Source organism: Lepus europaeus, chromosome 7 (genome assembly GCF_033115175.1).
Source record: "Lepus europaeus isolate LE1 chromosome 7, mLepTim1.pri, whole genome shotgun sequence".
NCBI classification, from domain to species: Eukaryota; Metazoa; Chordata; class Mammalia; order Lagomorpha; family Leporidae; genus Lepus; species Lepus europaeus.
In genome coordinates, this window is record NC_084833.1 from 61877009 (window position 1) to 61898332 (window position 21324).

Below are 21324 nucleotides of genomic sequence, written 5' to 3' on the forward strand. Positions count from 1 at the left end.
GGAGAAAAAACATTTCAGTGGGATGTAATGCAGAATATGTTACTAGAATCTGGAGAAAGAGTGGGAGACAGGAAGAGTTAGTCTCCTTGACCAATTTCAATTATATATTTTAAAAAATTATTTATTTATTATCTATCAATTGAAAGGCAGAGTGCTGAATGGACAGAGACAGATGGACAGAGAAAGAGAAAGGTCTTGGCCGGCGCCGCGGCTCACTAGGCTAATCCTCCGCCTTGCGGCGCCGGCACACCGGGTTCTAGTCCCGGTCGGGGCGCCGGTTCTGTCCCGGCTGCCCCTCTTCCAGTCCAGCTCTCTGCTGTGGCCAGGGAGTGCAGTGGAGGATGGCCCAAGTGCTTGGGCCCTGCACCCCATGGGAGACCAGGAGAAGCACCTGGCTCCTGCCATCGGATCAGTGCGGTGCGCCGGCCGCAGCGCGCCTACCGCGGCGGCCATTGGAGGGTGAACCAACGGCAAAAGGAAGACCTTTCTCTCTGTCTCTCTCTCTCTCACTGTCCACTCTGCCTGTCAAAAAATAAAAAAAATAAAATAAAATAAAAAAAAAAAAGAAAGAGAAAGGTCTTCCATCTGCTGGTTCATTGCCTAAAGCCCACAAAAGCCAGGGCTGCGTCATGCCAACCGCAGGAGTTCAGAACCCAATCTGGGTCTCCCATGTGAGTGGCGGGTAGCCTATTCCTGGGCGTCCCCTGCTGCTGCTGGTGCACTTCACCAGGAAGCTGGAATCAGAAGCAGAGCTGTGACTCATGCCCAAACACTCCCATGTGGGATGTGGGTGTCCCAAGCGCCGTGCCAAACGTCCACCCCAACGGCTGTCCTTTTGATATTCCATGTGTCCTCTCCATTTGCCGGAGCTTGTGGGTCACATAGATGCCAAGCGTATTTAGAAATCTTGAGGGCTTTACAGTTTCTTTTTAAAGATGTGCACCGTAATTGTAACCAATAATAAAAAGGTTGAGCTAAAGTATAAAATCATCTTGGAAATAGAATTGCAAGCTATCAGGCAAGCCCGCGCACATGAACATGAGCATGATTGTGTATTCAGGAAAGTCCACAATGTCGGGCCCAGCCCTTTGCCTTCATTAAAATCTCCTAGAGGGAATAATCCCCTCTCTCATGCTTTGACATTTGTCTCGACACTGAGGACATTGTCAGGGCAGCTCTTGAACTGCTGATAAACTAATTTTAAAAACACGGTGCGTGCCAATTGTACCTAATTATTTTTAGCATCCCTCCTTGTATCCTTTTTTACTTATGAAGGCCATGCTGTGTGGGTGCAAATTTTTGGTGTGTTAGAGCAGCTGCCTGGGAAATACCAGATGATTTTAGTATAAGAGATACTTTGATAGTTTTGTAATTCTGAATTTAGGGTCTGGTCTTGGAAAAGGACAACAGAAAAAAGTGTTGTCAGGAAATGGTTTTTGTGTCAGTTGTGTTGTTAATAAGAACATTGCATTTTACAACAACCTTGTCATGAAGAATTTTAACTTCTCTAGAAGTGAGGAGGGGCTGCCGCTGCGGATAAAGCCACTGCCTGCAGTGCCGGCATCCATATGGGCACGGGTTCGAGTCCTGACTGCTCCACTTCCGATCTAGCTCTCTGCTATGGCCTGGGAAAGCAGTGGAAGATGGTCCAAGTCCTTGGGCTCCTGCACCTGTGTGGGAGACCCGGAAGAAGCTCCTGGTTCCTGGCTTCACTAGGCACAGCTCTAGCCGTTACAGCTATCTAGGGAGTGAGCTAGAAGATGGAAGACCTTTCTCTGTCTCTGCTTCTCTGTAACTCTGCCTTTTAAATAAATAAGTAAATCTGGGGCCAGCGCTGTGGCGCAGTGGGTTAACACCCTGGCCTGAAGCACCGGCATCCCATATGGGCGCTGGTTTGAGACCCAGCTGTTCCACTTCCTGTCTAGCTCTCAGTTGTGGCCTGGGAAAGCAGTAGAAGATGGCCCAAGTCCTTGGGTCCCTGCACCAGTGTGGGAGACCCAGAGGAATCTCCTGGCTCCTGGCTTCAGATTGGCGCATCTCCGGCCGTTGCAGCCATCTGGGGAGTGAACCATTGGATGGGAGACCTCTCTCTCTCTCTCTCTCTCTCCCTCCGTCTCTCCTCTCCCTGTGTAACTCTTTCAAATAAATAAACAGATCTTTAAAAAAATAAGTAAATCTTGAAACAAAAAGAAAAAGAAATAGAAGTGAGAGATACTATTGGTTTATTTTATGCCATGACCCAAGAGCATGATGTGATCAGCAAAAACAGCAAATAACATATGTGCTATATATTTATTTATATTACATATATATATTTATATATAATATAACATGAGAAATGAACTTCACATTCATGTTGGTAGGACCTAAACTTGCTATCAAGGTCAAACACACAGAAAACAAAAAATAGCTTTTGTTTCTTCTTGTTAAGAATAGACTTTCTACTCAAAGACAGTTTTTCTTATGAGCGACCGATATTATTCAGTGCTTTGTACATCTTAAAATAGTAGCCTTCTGAAGAAGCACTTCTGGCGGTGCTGAGTAAGGCGGCCTGGAAATCTCTTCCTGCGGAAGAGCAGCCAGCTCACCGGCTAAAGTTGTCAAACTCAGCTTTTCCCAACTCTCGACATCAGCCGAAGCCTTCCCAAACCGGAGGAGTGTGTCTGCAAGAAAGCGGCTGAACCCCTGCTAGGAACAGCAGCCGTGGAACATTTCTACTGGATTGTTTCCCCCCATAGCTTTTGTTCAGCTCCACAGCTCCACTGCAGCCTCCCAAACCGGCAGCGCCCAGCTAACCGCAGCCACGGAAACCTCAGCCTAGCCGCCACTAGAGGGGGCAGAACGGGTTTGGAGTCCCCCCAAAGCCCCAGGCTTGGAGAATGATCACTCTCTGAGCTATCTGGCAATTATCTGGTGAAGAGCCCCATTCACAGGCTTAGCCTTTATTTGGCCCTAGTTCACTCTAGGTGCAGTAAAAAACCTGATTCCTAGAGAATTTGTGGAAACAACCAGCAGCAAATTGTTTGACATCCCTACTGCCTGAGGCAGGACCAGCGGAGGTAAACAGAGGCTTGCATAGCTGGGAAGGAGATGTCTATCTGGGACTTTGAAAACCTCTGACGCATTTTGGGGGGAATCTGGAAGTCCACATGCATTTGTAGAACTGTGCACGTGTCCAGGAAATGCCTCAGAAGGGCCCGATCTCTCAACCCCAGCGACCTCGAGGCCCCAGGCAATCAGGAAGTGAAGGTGAAGGCAGAGCAAATTGCCAGAGCCACTCGCAAGAGTGGGACACTTCCTGGTCCAAGGCTCTAAGGAAGTCTTGAGTCAATCATTAGCTGACCAGGCCGATTCTGTCACACCACAGAGACTTCTCGGAGCTGTCTCTGCAGCCCACTAACTTACAACACAAGCCCTGCTGGTGGGTGGTCCTGGTCGGACTGACCGAGCTCTCACAGCATATCCCTTTAAATATCCACCTTTCTTTTTTTTTTTTAAAGGTCTCACATATTTATTACTGAACCAGCCCACTGGTCACAACCCTAATCGAACATGTCCAGCTGTCCAGATGATGGTGACATCTTCAGCTTGATGTGGTGATAGTGACATTTAGACAGAAGAAATGCGCACGCCATTCAAGTGCAATTCCTTATAGACCCAACTTGGTTCTTCTCCAATGTCTCCTCTTGGAGTTATACTTGATTTTATTACCAGTTTTCATCCGAATCCATTGCGGAATGGGGCGGTTTTGTTTTTGTTTTTTGGCCAGGAACCTCTTGATTCTGAAGCTCTTGTGAGAAGACATGGCGAGGGAGAGTCAGGGACACCCACCACGATGGCGGAGGAAAGGAGAAAGGTAAATTCCACCTTTCAACAGAAAAATAGGAGACATGCAAAGAAATAGGAAAATGTGGTCCATATACTCACAAGAAAGAAAAAAACATGAAAAATTGTCTCTGATGTTTTCTCTGATCTGTAGTAACTAATAGATAAACATGTAATAATATTAGCAAAACTGCCAGTTTTGAAAATTGACTGTTGTTTATAGCCCTTATCTCTACTGTTGTGGAATAGTGCTTTGCTTTTTTTTTTTCTTACTTTTGATAAATGTATTACTTAGTGGAGGGTTAATCTTACTTTAAACAAATTTTTTTTTTTTTTTTAATTTGAGAGGTAAAGTTACAGACAAAGGGAGGGATAGAAAGGTCTTCCGGCCAGCGCCGCGGCTCAATAGGCTAATCCTCCGCCTTCCGGCGCTGGCACACCGGGTTCTAGTCCCGGTCAGGGAACCTGTTCTGTCCCGGTTACCCCTCTTCCAGGCCAGCTCTCTGCTGTGGCCTGGGAGTGCAGTGGAGGATGGCCCAAATGCTTGGGCCCTACACCCCATGGCAGACCAGGAGAAGCACCTGGCTTCGGATCAGCGTGGTGTGCCGGCCGCAGCACACCGGCCGTGGCGGCCATTGGAGGGTGAACCAACGGCAAAGGAAGACCTTTCTCTCTGTCTCTCTCACTGTCCACTCTGCCTGTCAAAAATAAAATTAAAAAAAAAAAAGAGAGAGAGAGAGAGAAACATCTTCCATCTGCTGGTTTACTCCCCAAATAACCACGATGGCCAGACCTAGGCTGATCTGAAGCCAGGAGCCAGGAGTTTCTTCAGGGTTTCCCAAGCAAGTGCAGGGGCCCATGGACTTGAACCATCTTTTACTGCTTTCCCAGGCCATAGCAGAGAGCTAGATTGGAAGTGGAGCAGCCAGGACACAAAGTGGCACCCATATGGGATGCCGGCACTGCAGGTGGCAACTTTATCTGCTACTCCACAGCACTGGCCTGAAGAGTTGATCTTATGATTATAAAGTTAACTGGGAACCAGTGCTGTGGTGCAACGATTTAAAGCCCCTTCAGTGCCGGCATCCCATATGGGTGCCAGTTCGAGTCCCACCTGCTCCACTTCCGATCCAGCTGTCTGCTATGGCCTGGGAAAGCAGTGGAAGATGACCCAAGTCCTTGGGCCCCTGCACCCACATGGGAGACCCAGAAGAAGCTCCTGGCTTTGGATCAGCGCAGCTCTGGCCATTGTGGATATTTGGGGAGTGAACTAGTGAATGGAAGACCTCACTCTCTGTCTCTATCTCTCTCTGTAACTTTTTCAAACAAATAAAACAAATCTTTAAAAAAGTAAATTAACTGAAAGTACGTTATTATAAAAATTTTTAAAAAATTGTCTCTGATGGCCGGCGCCGTGGCTTAACAGGCTAATCCTCCGCCTTGCGGCGCCGGCACACTGGGTTCTAGTCCCGGTTGGGGCACCGGATTCTATCCCAGTTGCCCCTCTTCCAGGCCAGCTCTCTGCTATGGCCCGGGAAGGCAGTGGAGGATGGCCCAAGTCGTTGGGCCCTGCACCCCATGGGAGACCAGGAGAAGCACCTGGCTCCTGGCTTCGGATCAGTGAGATGCACTGGCCGCAGCAGCCATTGGAGGGTGAACCAACGGCAAAAAGGAAGACCTTTCTCTCTGTCTCTCTCACTATCCACTCTGCCTGTCAAAAAAACAAAAAAACAAAAAAACTTAAAAAAAAAATTGTCTCTGAAATAGCCCAGCTACTGCTTATACCTACTAGAGAAACATTTTAAATCATCTAATGTAATAAGAACTAGAGAAACCATGCTTAAAGAATTTTTAAAAATTTGCAAATGGTGCCTCAATTTGCTGTTTTGCAATAGCAAATTGAAAGTCTAGAACGAAACAGTAATCAAGAGTCAAAATTTGCTAGAAAGGTTCAGCAGCAGATTTGGAGTTACAGAAGGAAAAACCTGAAACCTAGAAGCTAGAAACTATCTATTGTTTTTTTTTAAAGATTCATTTATTTTATTGAAAATCAGAGTTACACAGACAGCAAAAGAAAGAGAGGGCCGGCGCCGCAGCTCAATAGGCTAATCCTCTGCCTGCAGCGCTGGCACACCGGTTCTAGTCCCGGTCAGGGCGCCGGATTCTGTCCTGGTTGCCCCTCTTCCAGTCCAGCTCTCTGCTGTGGCCCGGGAAGGCAGTGGAGGATGGCCCAAGTGCTTGGGCCCTGCACCCGCATGGGAGACCAGGAGAAGCACCTGGCTCCTGGCTTTGGATCAGCGCGCCAGCCGCGGCGGCCATTGGAGGGTGAACCAACGGAAAAGGAAGACCTTTCTCTTTCTCTCTGTCTCTCTCTCTCACTGTCAAAAAAAAAAAAAACAAAAAACAAAAAAACAAAAACAAAAAAACAAAACAGAGGCAGAGAGAGAGGTCTCCCAACAGCTAGTTCACTCCCCAGTTGACTGCAATGGCTGGAGCTGCGCCAATCCAAGAGCTTCTTCTGGGTCTCCCACACAGGTGCAGGGGTCCAAGGACTTGGGCCATCTTCTACTGCTATCCCAGGCCATAGCAGAGAGCTGGATAGGAAGTGGAGCAGCCGGGACTTGAACCAGCACCTATATGGGATGCTGGCACTGCAGGTGGTGGCTTTACCCTGCTACTCCACAGTGGCGGCCCCTTAAATTATCCATTCTTAAGAAGAGAAAGAATGGAGGCTTGGGACTGGCGTGGTTAAGCTGCTGCCTGAAGGGCCGGCATCCCATATGTTCCTGACCTAGCTGCTCCACTGCCGATCCAACTCCCTGCTAATGCACCTGGGATAGCAGTGGAAGATGGCCCAAGTGCTTGGGCTCTGTGCCCACATGGGAGACCCTGCAGAAGCTCCTGGCTCCTGATTCTGGTCTAGCCCAGCCCTGGCCATTGCAGCCTTTTTGGGAGTGAACCAGCAGATGGAAAATCTCTCTTTAACTCTGCCTTTCTAATAAAAATAAACAGATTTTTATTTAAAAAAAGATTATCAATTAAGATGTTAATTATATCCATCAGGACAACAACTAAAAAAAAAATAAATATAACAAAAGAAACATGGGGCCAGCGCTGTGGTGTAGTGGGTAAAAGCTGCCACCTGCAATGCCGGCATCCCGTATGGGTGCTGGTTCATGTCCCAGCAGCTCCACTTCTGATCCAGCTCTCTGCTATGGCCTGGGAAAGCAGCAGAAGATGGCCCAACTCTTTGGGCCTCTGCATCCTTGTGGGAGACCTGGAGGAAACTCCTGGCTCCTGGCTTCGGATGGTGCAGCTCTGGCCTTTGTGGCCATCTGGGAAGTGAACCAGCGGAGGGAAAATCTCTCTGCCTTTGCTCTCTGTAACTCTGCCTTTCAAACAAATAAATAAATCTTTTTTTAAAAAATGAAAAAGAAACAATAAGGGAAAGAAGACAGTAATGAGACGTAGAGCAACAAAAAATGTGAAAGCTATATATAGCAAATAAAGCTGCTAAGTCCTAGTGAATTAGTAACTATATTAAATATAATTGGATTAGACTCTTCAATAACAATGTAAAGATTAACAGATAAAAAATCACTATCAGTGCCAGCTGGTTCAAGTCCTGGCTGCTCCACTTCCAATCCAGCTCTCTCCTATGGCCTGGGAAAGCAGTAGAAGATGGCCCAAGTCCTTGGACCCCTGCACCTGTGTGGGAGACCCAGAAGAAGCTCCTGGCTCCTGGCTTCGGATTGGCGCAGCTCCGGCCATTGCAGCCACTTGGGGAGTGAACCAGTGGATGGAAGACCTCTCTGTCTATAACTCTATCTCTGAAGTATATAAACTATTTTTTAAAAAAAGTATAAGGATAATGATATATAAATCTATTCAAGATATACAATGATATAATACTGTATATAGAAAATCCTAAGGAATCCATGAAAATATTATTCCTAATAAATGAGTTCAGCAGGTTTTAGCATGTCAGATCAATATATAAAAATCACTTTGTACTTTATATGCCAGTGGTGAAGAAACACAAAAATGAATTTAAGAATATGAATCCATTCAGAATTGTGTCAAAAAAATAAAATACATAGGAATAAATATAATAAAAGAAGTAAAAGACTTGTATTAGTCAGTTTTTTGTCACTAAAAATGGCTGATATAGGCTACTTATGAGAGAGAGCGAGAGACAGAGAGAAAGGTCTTCCTTTTGCCGTTGGTTTACCCCCCAATGGCCGCTGCGGCCGGCGCACCGCACTGATCCAAAGCCAGGAGCCAGGTGCTTCTCCTGGTCTCCCATGCGGGTGCAGGCGCCCAAATACTTGGGCCATCCTCCACTGTACTCCCAGGCCACAGCAGAGAGCTGGACTGGAAGAGGAGCAACAGGGACAGAATCCGGCGCCCTGACTGGGACTAGAACCCCAGGTGCCAGTGCCACGGCTCACTAGGCTAATTTGGTTCTGCAGGTTCACAGTCTAAGATCAGGCAGGCCCTACTGGTGCAGCCATCTGGAGAGGCCAGAGATGGCAAGGGGGGGAGCACCTGCTGAGGAGGGATCCCAGGGTGTGCCATGAAGCAGAGACACGCAGAATGCGCATCATAAAGCCACCACGATGTGATCACAGGAGCTCCACCCTAACAACTTAATCCAATCTAATCACTTCCCAAAGGCCCTGCCTTCAGATACCATAATTGGATTAAGTTTTCACCCTTAACCTATTATCCATTTGTGGTTGATTAAAGGTTTGAAGATCAAACATGGGCCTTCAGGGAACACTCAAACTATATCCACACCACTGTGACACTGGAACTGCAAAACCTTGCTGAAAGAAACAGGAAAATCTAAGTATTTGGAGAGAAATCCCATGTTCAACAATCAGAAGTCTTCATATTTTAAGATCAGAATACTCCTCAAATTGATTTACAGATGTAACTCAGTCTGTCAAAATTTCAGCTGGCTAGTTTTTGCAGAAATGTACAACCTGCTTCTAAAATCCATGCAGAGATAAAAAAAGACTCAGAACAGCCAGAGCAATCTTGAAAAAAAAGAAAAATGTCAGAGGTTTCACGCTTCCCGATTTGAAAACTTACCACGCAACTACAATAACCAAGCCAGTGTGGTGCTGGCATAAGCTGGATAAGTGTATCTCTCCAGGGAATGGTTTATGACAAGGGTGCTAAACGAGCTACTGGGGAAAAGAGTGACCTTTCAACACATGGAGCTGGAGCACCACTGGAGATGCACACAGAAAAGTAAAGTTGGACCCTCATCTTACATTTTTGTACAGGTGCAGTACATCTGTATGAACACGTCTTTGTATAATATTTGGAAATTAACAGGAGTCAAAGTCCTAAACATAAGAGCCAAAATGATTAAAACCCTTTGGACAGAACACAGGGGAAGAGCTTCATGATGTTGGAGTAGGCAAGGTGCTCCTGCATGGGCAGCAAAAGTAAAAAGAAGTAACTGAACTACAGCAACATGTAAAACTTCTGTGCATCAAAGGACAATCAGCGAAGCAAAAAGGCAACCTAAAGAATGGGATAAAATATTTATACACCATATATTTGCTGAGTTAATCCCAGAATATACAAAGAACTCCTACAACTCAACAACAACAAAAGCAAATAACTTGATGAAAAAATGGGGCTAGAGGCTTGAATATACATTTCCTCAAAGACGATATACAGTGGGAAGTAGGACTTCAACATGGCGGCTGGGGAACTGGTGGTGGCTATGGTGACAGTGACGGCCTGGCCCAGGGCCAGCAGAGTTGGAGGTGGTGGCATTAGCTGTCCCTAGGGGCTGTCCTCAGGAGCTCAGCAGGGACCAAGCCTGGGAGGCCAGCCAGTGCCAGCACCTTTCAGCTTCTGGGACGGTGGCAGTGTCGTTCAGGCTGTCAGAGAAGTGTAGTGTGACGGCTCCTTGGAAAGGAAAACCATTGAGTGGGCTGAAGACGTCGGACAATCCAAGACGCCCAGCGGGAAGCAGAGCGCAAGAGTGAGGAGGCAGAAGCTAAAGCGAATTCTTTTTTTTTTTTTTTTAAGATTTATTTATTTCTTTATTTGAAAGGCAGAGTTACAGAGAGGTAGAGGAAGACAGAGAGAGAGAGAAAGAGAGAGAGAGCGAGAGAGAGAGAGGGCTTCAATGTTGGTTATACCCCAGATGACCGCGACCACAGGAGCAATTTTCTCCAGCGGGCCCAGAATACTCAACTTCTGCCAGGCAGCCACCCTGCATCCCTGCCCCGGGCTATCTCTCCTGCTGTGCTATGGACCACAGTCTCCCTGCCCTGGGCTCTCTCTCCTGTGTGCTGCAGACCACAGTCTCCCCTGCCCCGGGCTCTCTGTCCTGCTGTGGACCAGGTCTCCCTGCCCCGGGCTCTCTCTCTCCTGTGTGCTCTGGACCACAGTCTCCCTGCCCCGGGCTCTCTCTCCTGTTGTCTGTGAACCAGGTCTCCCTGCCCCGGGCTCTCTCTCCTGTGGTCTGTGGACCACGGTCTCCCCTGCCCCGGGCTCTCTCTCCTGTGTGCTCGGGACCACGGTCTCCCTGCCCCAGGCTCTCTCTCCTGTTATCTGTGGACCAGGTCTCCCTGCCCCGGGCTCTCTCTCCTGTTGTCTGTGGACCACGGTCTCCCCTCCCCTGCCCCGGGCTCTCTCTCCTGTGTGCTCGGGACCACGGTCTCCCTGCCCCAGGCTCTCTCTCCTGTTATCTGTGAACCAGGTCTCCCTGCCCCGGGCTCTCTCTCCTGTTGTCTGTGGACCACGGTCTCCCCTGCCCCGGGCTCTCTCTCCTGTGTGCTCGGGACCACGGTCTCCCTGCCCCAGGCTCTCTCTCTCCTGTGTGCTCTGGACCACAGTCTCCCTGCCCTGGGCTCTCTCTCCTGCTGTGGACCAGGTCTCCCTGCCCCGGGCTCTCTCTCCTGTTGTCTGTGGACCAGGTCTCCCTGCCCCGGGCTCTCTCTCCTGTTGTCTGTGGATCATGGTCTCCCCTGCCCCAGGCTCTCTCTCCTGTGTGCTGTGACCACAGTCTCCCTGCCCCGGGCTCTCTGTCCTGCTGTGGACCACAGTCTCCCTGCCCTGGGCTCTCTCTCCTATGTGCTCAGGACCACGGTCTCCCCTGCCCCGGGTTCTCTGTCCTGCTGTGGACCACAGTCTCCCTGCCCTGGGCTCTCTCTCCTGTTTGCTCTGGACCAGGTCTCCCTGCCCCGGGCTCTCTCTCCTGTTGTCTGTGGACCAGGTCTCCCTGCCCCGGGCTCTCTCTCCTGTGTACTGTGGACCACAGTTCCGCTGCCCCAGGCTCTCTCCCCTGCTGTGGACCACAGTCTTTTGCCCCAGGCTGCAGAGCCGCTGCTCTAGGAAACAGTTGCAGTTTAATCCTGGCCCCTTCCCAGCAGGTTCGGTGAGCGAGACAGCAGGCCACGGTGCCATCACCCAGCACTATCTCCACGTCTGTTCTCCTTGGACAGCCTCTTTCCCCACAGCCCGCTGCTTTAGAACGACAACAAGTGGCACCTAGTCACAGAAATCAGTCTCTTTGGCTTGTTTAGTATCATGGTGAACACTAAAAATCTAAATACAAAGAATATACAGACTTGAGTCTAAAATAATTCGCTACCTTTTGATTCTTCAGAGGGCACTACTAATAAAAGTTTAAGTGGTAAAAAAAGAAGATATACAAATAGTTAAGGAGTCTAGGAAAAGAGGCTCAACATCATTAATCAAGTCAAAGCCACAATGAGCTAGCACCTCACACTCATTAAGCTAGATAGTACTATGAGTTTAAAAATAAACAAAACAGAAAAGATGTTGGTGAGGACGTGGAGAAATTAGAACCCCTGTATACTGTTGGCAGGACTGTTCAATGGTACAGCCACTAAGCAAAAACAATATGGAAGTTCCCCCAAAATTAAATATGACATTATATAATCTAGCATTCCCACTTCTGGGTATCTCTACTGAAGAATTGAAAGCAGGGGTGCAAAGAGTCATTTGTACCTCCACGTTCAATAGTAGTACTCTTCTCGATTTCCAAGAGGCAGGAGTGATCCAAATGTCTCTGACAGATATATAGGTAAACAAAGTGTGATGATATACACACAAGACAGCGTTATTCAGCCTTAAACAGGAAAGAAATTCTGGCCTAGGCCACAGCATGGATGAACCTGAAGATATTATGCTAAGTGAAATAAGCCAGTCACAAAAAGACAAACAGTGTATGATTCTGCTTACACAAGAGACCCGGTCAAGTTCATGTGGACAGAAATAGGCTGCCTGGCAGGGCCTAGGGGAAGGGACGGTGGGGAGCTGTTGAGTGGACATAGAGTCTGGCTTCGCGGGATGGAAAGTTATGGAGATGGCTTGCACAGTGAACCACGCGGTGAAAATGATTAGGATGCTGAATTTCATGTACGGCATTTTTTAACCACATTTTAAAAAATCCTATCAGGGATGCTCCGTTAAGTGCTCAGAAATGCTAGACGGAGAGACACTGTCATTCATCGCACAGGAAACAGTGTGTGCTTGTGACCCTGAGCAAATCCATTGACTTCTTCCGTTACTCAGCCTCTGTGTCTCCCCAGCTACCCACACATTCCCCTGGCAGCTGTCACGGAGGCCCACTCGGCACACGCCAGGCCGTTCTCCATGCGATTCCCGACAATTTCCGGTGATGAACTGAAGTGCAGCCGATTCCCTTGACTTTCCCCCGGGCTGTGCTAGAGATGGAGCCCGTGCAGAGCCGCGTGTCGGCCTTGTGCCAGGGCCCGGCTCCTCTCCTCCCGCTCTGTCTCCAGCAAGGCCCCCTAATTTCCCGGGACCCACTTGTGGGTACCCAGGGATTTCAGTTCCCCCTGGACATGGTGCGATTCTCTCCAGATTCCGTTGAATATGCAGATCCAGGAATGGCTGGGATGACTTTTGAAGAGCTGAACGGTGACAGGAATGACGAAACCGGCAGACTCACGGGGCACTGAAGGGTGGGATGTAGGCGAGGAGGAAGCAGGAGAGAAGGAAGAAGAAGAGCTGAGCAGGGCGATTTCGTTCTGTACCCGTCAGCTCTCCCGCGGTCGCCCCTGCCTGGAGGACAGGGACTGCTGGGGACACCCCGGGCCTGGATCTGTTGCCAGCCCAGGCAGAGGCCAGCTCAGCCGCGCCCACGGCGGAGGTGCAGGCAAGACCTCAGGAGGGGAGGGGGACCTGGTGGGTTTGTGCGGAGGAAGGGACACACCCTTCTAGGAAGGCCCCCTGGCTCCTGTGGGGAAAATGACAAGAAGGGGAAGAAACTGGAGGAGGCAAGTGAGCTCCGGGAAGGTTTTTGGAGGGGTCCTTGCCAGGCCTTGGGGTCCACGGCACACGGGCATGGGGAGGGGATACTTCCGTGACAGAGCCGAAGCAACAGCTCTGGCGTGGGGCTGGCGTGACAGGCAGGAGTGAACAGAGGAGAAGGGGCTGTCACTTCTGCTGGGCGCTGCCCATGGCTCCAGTGTTTGTCCGGTTGGCTGCTCAACACGGGGCATGTTAATGTGGTCCCCCCACCCCGTTCCAAGGGGCTGTGCATTTGTCTATTCTGAGACGTAAGGGAGCCTCTGGTGCGTTTGCCTAGAGACGGCTGAGAAGGCCAAGGTCAGGAAGGCGGAGGGGCAGCAATGGCTTTCAGAAAATAGGAAGGAAAAAGTCTGAGGAAGCAAAGCTGTTTAAAGGCCACTATCCCAGGGCCAGCGCTCAGTGTAGTGGTTAAGACACAGCCATACCCCATATTGGAGTGCCTGGGTTCGAGTTTCCACTCCATTTTTTTTTAAATCAAGATTTATTTATTTGTTTGAAAGGCAGAGTTACAGGGACACAGAAAGAGAGAGAGAGAGAGAGGTATCTTCCATCTGCTGGTCTACTCCCCAAATGGCCACAATGGCTAGGGCTGGGCCAGGCCAAAGCCAGGAGCCAGGAGCTTCATGCAGGTCTCGCACGTGGGTGCAGGGCCCCAAGCACTTGAGCCATCTTCCATGGTCAGAAATGGAGCAGCCGGGACTGGAGCTGTTACTCATCTGGGATGCCAGCGCCGTGGGTCCACAATGCCAGCCCCTCAGCTACATGTTCGACCCAGTTTGCTGCTGGGAGCTTCTCACCCATCGAGGCAGCAGCTGATGGCTCAAGCACTTGGGTCCCTGCCACCCATGTAGGAAACCTGGATTGAGTTCTGGTCTCCTAACTTCAGCCTGGTCCAAACCTGGTTACTGTGGCCATTTGGGGAGTGGACCAAAGGATGGAAGATGTCTGTCTTTCAAATAAATACAAACATGTAAAAAATAATAAAATCTAAAAAATAATAAAACTCAGTACTCTTTCCACTTCTTTTTTTTTTTTTTTTAATTTTTGACAGGCAGAGTGGACAGTGAGAGAGAGACAGAGAGAAAGGTCTTCCTTTTGCCGTTGGTTCACCCTCCAATGGCCGCCGCGGTAGGCGCGCTGCGGCCGGCACACCGCGCTGTTCCGATGGCAGGAGCCAGGTGCTTCTCCTGGTCTCCCATGGGGTGCAGGGCCCAAGGACCTGGGCCATCCTCCACTGCACTCCCTGGCCACAGCAGAGAGCTGGTCTGGAAGAGGGGCAACCGGGACAGGATCGGTGCCCCAACCGGGACTAGAACCCGGTGTGCCGGCGCCGCAAGGCAGAGGATTAGCCTAGTGAGCCGCGGCGCCGGCCTCTTTCCACTTCTATATAAAGTCAGTGGAACGCCATTCTGTGGATTATGACACTTGATCCTCTGGCCAATGTGAGACTCAGCAGAGCTGGGCTCCTGGCCACTCACCGCCCTGCCGAGGGCAAACAGGGTTTGGAAGCTGGCAGGGGACTCTAAGTGACCCAGGGTCTAACTGCAGAGTACTGGCTGGACACAGGATGCCCTGGCCATTTTCACGGGTGCAAGTAATGGACCTGAGCTGTTCAATTATATCATAGAGGCTACTGGTGCTGTGGCAGAGGGTAAAGCCACTGACTGCAGCGCCAGCATTCCATGTGGGTGCCGGTTCAAGTCCCAGCTGCTCCAATTCCAATTCAGCTCTCTGCTATGGCCTGGGAAAGTAGAAGTTGGCCCAAGTGCTTGGGTCCCTGCACCCACATGGGAGACCTGGAAGAAGCTCCTGATTCCTGGCTTCGGATTGGCCCAGCTCTGGCCGTTGTGGCCATCTGGAGGAGTGATTCAGCAGATGGAAGATCTCTCCCTCTCTCTGCCTCTGCCTCTCTGTAACTCTGCCTTTCAAATACATAAATACATCTTTAAAAAAAAAATACATCCTAGAATCCAGAGAGATGGGGATGGTCCCAGGTATTTCCTCCTACTAGGGGAGACTCCCCGAGGCCCATGGTCCACCCACTGGCCCTAGATTCTCCTCTGAGTCCTCCAAGCCTGGGGGTGAGCGAGCCCTGACTGCCAACCTTCTCCACCCCAGCCTGAGGGAGTCTGTGCGGCCTTGGGGCTGTGGGGGTGGGGAGACTGAGGCAGGAGGTGGAGGGGGCCCTCTACACAGAACTCCTACCCCTCAGACCTCCGTCTCCTTAACCGTAGCTCGCTTGGCAGGGACAGAAAGCCATGGCCTGGACGTTGCCATCGCTTCTGTTGCTTCTGGCCTGGGCAGCCACCACGGGCAGCACTCGGGATGGGGCAGACCTGCTCAACATCTGTATGGATGCCAAGCACCACAAGGTGAAGCCAGGCCCCGAGGACAAGCTGCACGAGCAGGTACGGCTCTGCCAGGAGTGAGGAAGTCGGGGCTGGGGAGGAGCTGAGGGGTTGGACAGCCCGCACCCAGGGTTATTGCTGTGGCAGAAGGTGAGGGTGGAGTAGGGGGAGTGGTGGAGGTGATTTTCTGATGCCCTTCCCAGGAGGGGACCCCGTGTTGGCAGTGATGCTGAATAATCACTTCCTGAGCTCCCGTTGGCTGCCCCAAGTTTTCTGTATGTGATTCCGTGGTCCCCGGGGTTCTCTGAAGACTGCATCCTCCGCCTCCTACAAATACGAGAATCGGAGGCCCTCAGCAGCACATGGACCCCTAGGAGTGCGACGGGGCCAGCCCTCGTGGTGGGGTAGGGGGAGGACTGGGGTGGGCTCCTCAGGGGGTTTAGAGGGTGAGAGACCGTGGAAGCGGTAGCTCACTCCATCCTTACTCCAGGCCAGTTCCTCGGAGGGCCTTGTGTTGAAAATGAAACTTGTTCAGGGCTATCCCATAAAAAAGTGTACATTCATGCAGCCTGGAAAAATCTATGCCAATCTATTGCAACTCTATTAGACTCAATGTCTCCTTCTTAGGACAAATATGTTTCAGATTCTCTTCTATGCTGTGACGAAACTCAAAGCTAACAGAACCTATTTGTATATATAATTGAAAAAAATAGCAACACAATATTCTATCTGAAAGACAAAAGAGAAGTGTCTCACTGTGTATTGTGCTAGGACTGGGTTGTTTATAATGAACAGAAATGTATTTGGATCACGGTGCTGGGGGCTGTCAAGTCCAAGGTTGAGGGACTGCATCTGGTGAAGCCTTCTTATGGCATCAGCCCCAGGCAGGAGGCATTGCATGGGCAACAGGGGGTGAGAGCAAGAGCACCAGGGAGGGCCAACTCCCTGTGGAGAGGGGACCATGCCTCAGAAGATGACGTCACTACTCACCTCTTGTCGGGCCCCAACTCCCAACAACCTTGCACTGGCATTAAGTGTCCCACGCAGGAACTCTGGGGGACACATCCAAGCGACGAGAAGCAAACGAGAGCCATTTGTAAGAGCAGTGATATTTACGCAGGTGTCATTCTCTAGGGCGGCTACTAAAAGGTATCAGGAAATAGCACGCATTTGTTTTATTTGCAAAATTCACTATGAGGCAGCCACAAATGAAGTCTGACACAGGTTTTGTTCTATTGGCAACTCAAATGCTGCAAGATGCTCTAAGCAGTGTCACCACCGATGACACTATTTTCTAAAATACTAAGTAACACAGTGTATCAGAACGCACAATACAGGGGGCTGGCGTTGTGGTATAGTGCATAAAGCCACCACCTGCCATGCTGGCATCCCTTATGGGTGCTGGTTTGTGTCCTGGCTGTTCCACTTCCACTCTAGCTTCCTGCTAACGACCTGGGAAAAACAAGGGAGGATGGCTCCAGTGTTTGGGCCCCTGCCACCTGTGTGGGAGACCCGGATGAAGCTCCTGACTTCCTTCTGGCTCAGCTGTGGCAGTTGCAGCCATCTAGGGAGTGAACCAGTGGATGCAAGATCTCTGTGTGTGTGTGTCTGATTTCAAAACAAAAATAAATCTTTCTCTCTCACACTCACACATACACACATACAGGAGTGCAGGTTAAATTACCTCCTATGAGGCCAGCATCCCATATTGGTGCTGGTTTGACTCTAAGCTGCTTTTCCAATCCAGTTCCCTACTAATGTACCTGGGAAGGCTGCATAAGAAGGTTCAAGTGCTTAGGTCCCTGCCACTCACATAAGGAGATCCGAATGGAGTTCCAGGCTCCTGGCTCCTGGTTCCAGCCTGGCCTTCCATTTCATAGTATTTTCAGTTCTGGAAAACCCAGTCTATATTAAAAACTTGCTAAATACAACACGTTTATATGTAGGATGGAGTTAGGTTTAGATTTAGAGAATCATGGATAGGCATGGCAGGAAGCTAGATCAGAAGTGCAGCAGCCAGGGCCGGCGCTGTGGCGCAGCGGGTTAACGCCCTGGCCTGAGGCGCCGGCATCCCATATGGGCACCGGTTCTAGTCTTGGCTGCTCCTCTTCTGGTCCAGCTCTTCGTTATGGCCTGGGAAAGCGGTGAAGGATGCCCAAGTCCTTGGGCCCCTGCACCTACATGGGAGACCTGGAAGAAGCCCCTGGCTCCTGGCTTCGGAACGGCACAGCTCCAGCCGTTGCAGCCAATTGCAGAGTGAACCAGCATGGAAGAGCGCTCTCTCTCTGCCTCTCCTCTCTCCATTAAAAAAAAAAAAAAAAAGAAGTGCAGCAGCCGGGACTGGACCCAGCACCCATATGGTATGCCAGCACTGCAGGCTTTACTCACTATGCCACAGCATAGTGGGGACACAGACCTTAACACTTGCTGAGAACAATAAATTCACATAAGTGATACCACTGCATGGCTCACTCCCTCTCCTTTCCTCGAACTGTCACTTTCCAGTGAGGCTTTTCCCAACCGCACTATTTAACATTTCAATAATCATTCCATAGTCCACTTTCTCATGCCTTGCTCTAGTTTTCTCCCTATCATTTATCATTATTTATCATATCCTGACACACCATCTCTTCTTGCAGTTTCTTACTGTCTCTTTCCCTTGACTAGAATGTAAGTTACATGAATACACATTTCTATCTGTTCTCTGCAATATCAGAGACAGAGGCCAGGGGCCAGTGCTATGGCACAGAGGGTAAAGCCGCTGCCTGTGCTGCTAGCATCCCATGTGGCTGCTGGTTCCTGCTCTGGCTGCTCCATTTCCAATCCAGCTCCCTGCTAATGCACCTGGGAAAGCAGTGGAAGATGGCCCAAGTGCTTGGCCCCCTGTACCCATGTGGGAGACCTGGAAGAAGCTCTTGGCTTCAGTCTGGCCATTTGAGGATGAACCAGCAGATGGAAGATGCCTCTCTCTCTCCCTTTTTCTCTCTACAACTCTGCCTTTCATATAAATAAAATAAACTAAGTCTTTAATGAAAAAAGAAGAGAAATATTAAAGACATCAGCATCCAGACCCGCAATATTGGCATCTAGAATAGGATACAGAGTGGCTGTTCAGTAAGTATTTTCTAATGACCCAATCTTCTAAAGTGTTCAGTGCATGACAGCTATTGTCCTACCACAGGGTTCCCCTCAGCTCTCACTGATTGCTGGGGCCCTCCCAGTGAGTGTTGCCAGGACAACCTGCCTGGAGCAGGGGGGCAAGAACCAAATGGGGAGACGCTGAGGGTGGCAGGAGATGTGGAAGGGACTCCACCGTGTGTCTTCCCCATCCAGTGCAGTCCCTGGAGGAGGAACGCCTGCTGCTCAGTCAGCACCAGCCAGGAGCTGCACAAGGACTGGTCCCGCCTGTACAACTTCCAGTGGGACCACTGTGGCAAGATGGAGCCCGCCTGCAAGCGGCACTTCATCCAGGACACCTGCCTGTACGAGTGCTCCCCCAACCTGGGGCCCTGGATCCAGCAGGTACCCGTGTCTCCCTCACCCCCCCCCCCCCCCGGGCAAGCCAGGCTGCCTTTCAGCTCAGTCCCCTTCAAGGTTACAGCCACCCACATCCCTGGCTGATGGGAGCCCTCCTTCGCCACCTGCCAACCAGGTGGACGAGAGCTGGCGCAAGGAGCGGGTCCTGGATGTGCCCCTGTGCAAAGAGGACTGTCAGCGCTGGTGGGAGGACTGCCGCACCTCCTATACCTGCAAGAGCAACTGGCACAAGGGCTGGGACTGGACCTCAGGTGAGGTCCCGGGGTGGGGGTGGGGGTGTGGAGGAGGAACTTGGAAAAGGGGGTGGGAGCTGAGGATTTGGGACTGGTTGAGGATTTCTGGAAGTGGCCCGCAATGAGCTTTGGGCCAGGGGTTGAATGTCGGTGTCCATCATCTCTCTCCCTGCAGGAGTCAACAGGTGCCCGGCTGGGGCCACCTGCCGCACATTTGAGTCTTATTTTCCCACGCCCGCCGCCCTCTGCGAGGGCCTCTGGAGTCACTCCTACAAGGTCAGCAACTACAGCCGAGGGAGCGGCCGCTGCATCCAGATGTGGTTCGACCCCGACCAAGGCAACCCCAACGAGGAGGTGGCGAGGTTCTATGCTGAGGCCAGGGCTGCCGGGGCTGTGGCCTGTGGGGTCGGGGCTCTCCCACTCGGCCTGGCCCTGGTGCTGCCACTCTGGTTCCTGGGCTGAGTCCTTCTCGGATCTCCACTCAGGCTTGGATGGCGAGGCCGTGTGCAGCTCAGCTCCACAAACAAAGAAGCCCCAGCAAGCCTCCACCCACTCCCTACCCCTCTGCCGCCCAGTTCTTGCTGCATGGTAGATCCCAGCTTGCATTTCCTCTAGTAAACACACTGACACACGTGGCTCTGGTGAGTGCTGTCACTTTGCAGGTGGATGGGGCACAGATTGCATAGTTCTTGGACTCCTCCAGACGAGAGCCACTAGCTCTGCCACTTAACTATGTGCAGCCGTGGCTTCATGCCTCCACACCTTGGTCTCCTCTCCATAAAGCGGGCTGATAACCTTTCCCTCAACGAAGCTGTTGCCTAGATGGCCTGTGAGTCCAGTGCCTGCCCCTCACGGTCCCCAGGGGACCCAGTGCTCCTGTAACCCCACCTGGAGCCAAGCCCAGGACACAGCTGTTCCCTGCTTCCCAAAAGTCCCCTTCCCCACAACCCTGTCTGCCTGCTCCGCCTTAGCTCCCCCAGGGCAGGCGCTGCAGTCTCTGAACGTGAGAAAACTCCACCCTGCCTAACAGCCCGTGGTGGAGGGCAGAGCCCGTGTGATCCTCGGAGGAGGAAGGGAGCCAGCAGGGGAAGGCAATCTGAGGAGTGCCGGACAGGAAATACTGAAGAACCTCAACTGGGCTGGCTCCTGGAGGTGTGGCTGGAAGCCGGTTAGGATCCCCTCGGGACTTTCCAGGGGGCAGGAGCGTCTTTGTCTCCGCCAGGGATCGGCAGACACGTCCATCCTGGAGGGCTGCTCCGTCTTTGAGCGGCCTTAGGGTCTCTGGTCTCGGTATCCCCTCGCTTCTCGGGGGAGTCTTCGTCTCCACATCCCAAAAGAGAGGCACGGGTACCGGTCTGAGAACACCCCGCACTCTACCGCAGGGTGCCCCCTCTCACCGCGGTCAGCTCCCCGGCCCAGACTGGAGGATGTTTACTGGGCTTCCGGCGGGATCTGGAGGCACTGGTGGGTGGGTGGCGGATCTCCTGGTGATCATTCCTATCCAGTCTGGAAGGTCCCACACAGCCCCCTTTGACGTCCCAGGCTTTGTCCCAGCGGGGCTAAGCCGTACGGATTTGGAACAGCGGAAGGAGCTCGTCCGGAGTGACCCGGGCTCTGTCAACAGGTTCAAGTTAGCAAAGTGAAAGTTCTGTGCCAGGTTAAAGGGATCCTCCGACAGTTGCCCCGGAGCGGGCGGCGCGGGCGCCGGGTAGGCGGCCTGCGCCTTTAAGGAGCCACGGCGGAGGGGCGGGGCAGGAAGGGGACTCCCGGGAGACGCCGCCACCGGCTAGGTCTTTTTTTGGGAAGGGGCGGGCCAGGCTCTCCCACGGGCTCCGCCCCCGTCCCGGGGCCGCATACCCCCCTTCCGCCCGCGGCCCGAGGGGGCGAGGCGGGGTCCGCGCGTCTCGGGCGCGGAGGCGCGAGTTTGTTGACTCGGAGGGAGTAGCCGGGGCCGGGGCGGGGGCGGGCGCGGGCGCTCACAATACCCGCCCGGGCCGCGCCGCGCTTTACAGTTTGCACAGCTGTCACCGTCCCTCCTCCTTCATTAA

General features: G+C 51.5%; 2 protein-coding genes across 2 annotated transcripts; one reads left to right on the forward strand and one right to left on the reverse strand.

The window, feature by feature from the left end:
- Nucleotides 1–3649: 3649 nt before the first annotated feature.
- Nucleotides 3650–3805, reverse strand: LOC133764564 (large ribosomal subunit protein eL39-like). The gene has a single exon (XM_062198237.1). It carries the CDS (start codon nucleotides 3803–3805, stop codon nucleotides 3650–3652), a length of 156 nt encoding a protein of 51 aa, XP_062054221.1.
- Nucleotides 3806–12850: 9045 nt separating this feature from the next.
- On the forward strand, nucleotides 12851–19738 carry LOC133763831 (folate receptor beta-like). Its single transcript, XM_062197562.1, has 5 exons — nucleotides 12851–12997; nucleotides 15393–15566; nucleotides 18840–19028; nucleotides 19159–19294; nucleotides 19452–19738. The coding sequence occupies exons 2-5, from the start codon at nucleotides 15417–15419 to the stop codon at nucleotides 19736–19738; spliced, it is 762 nt and encodes a 253-aa protein (XP_062053546.1). The 5' UTR covers nucleotides 12851–12997; nucleotides 15393–15416.
- The last annotated feature ends 1586 nt before the right edge of the window (nucleotides 19739–21324 follow it).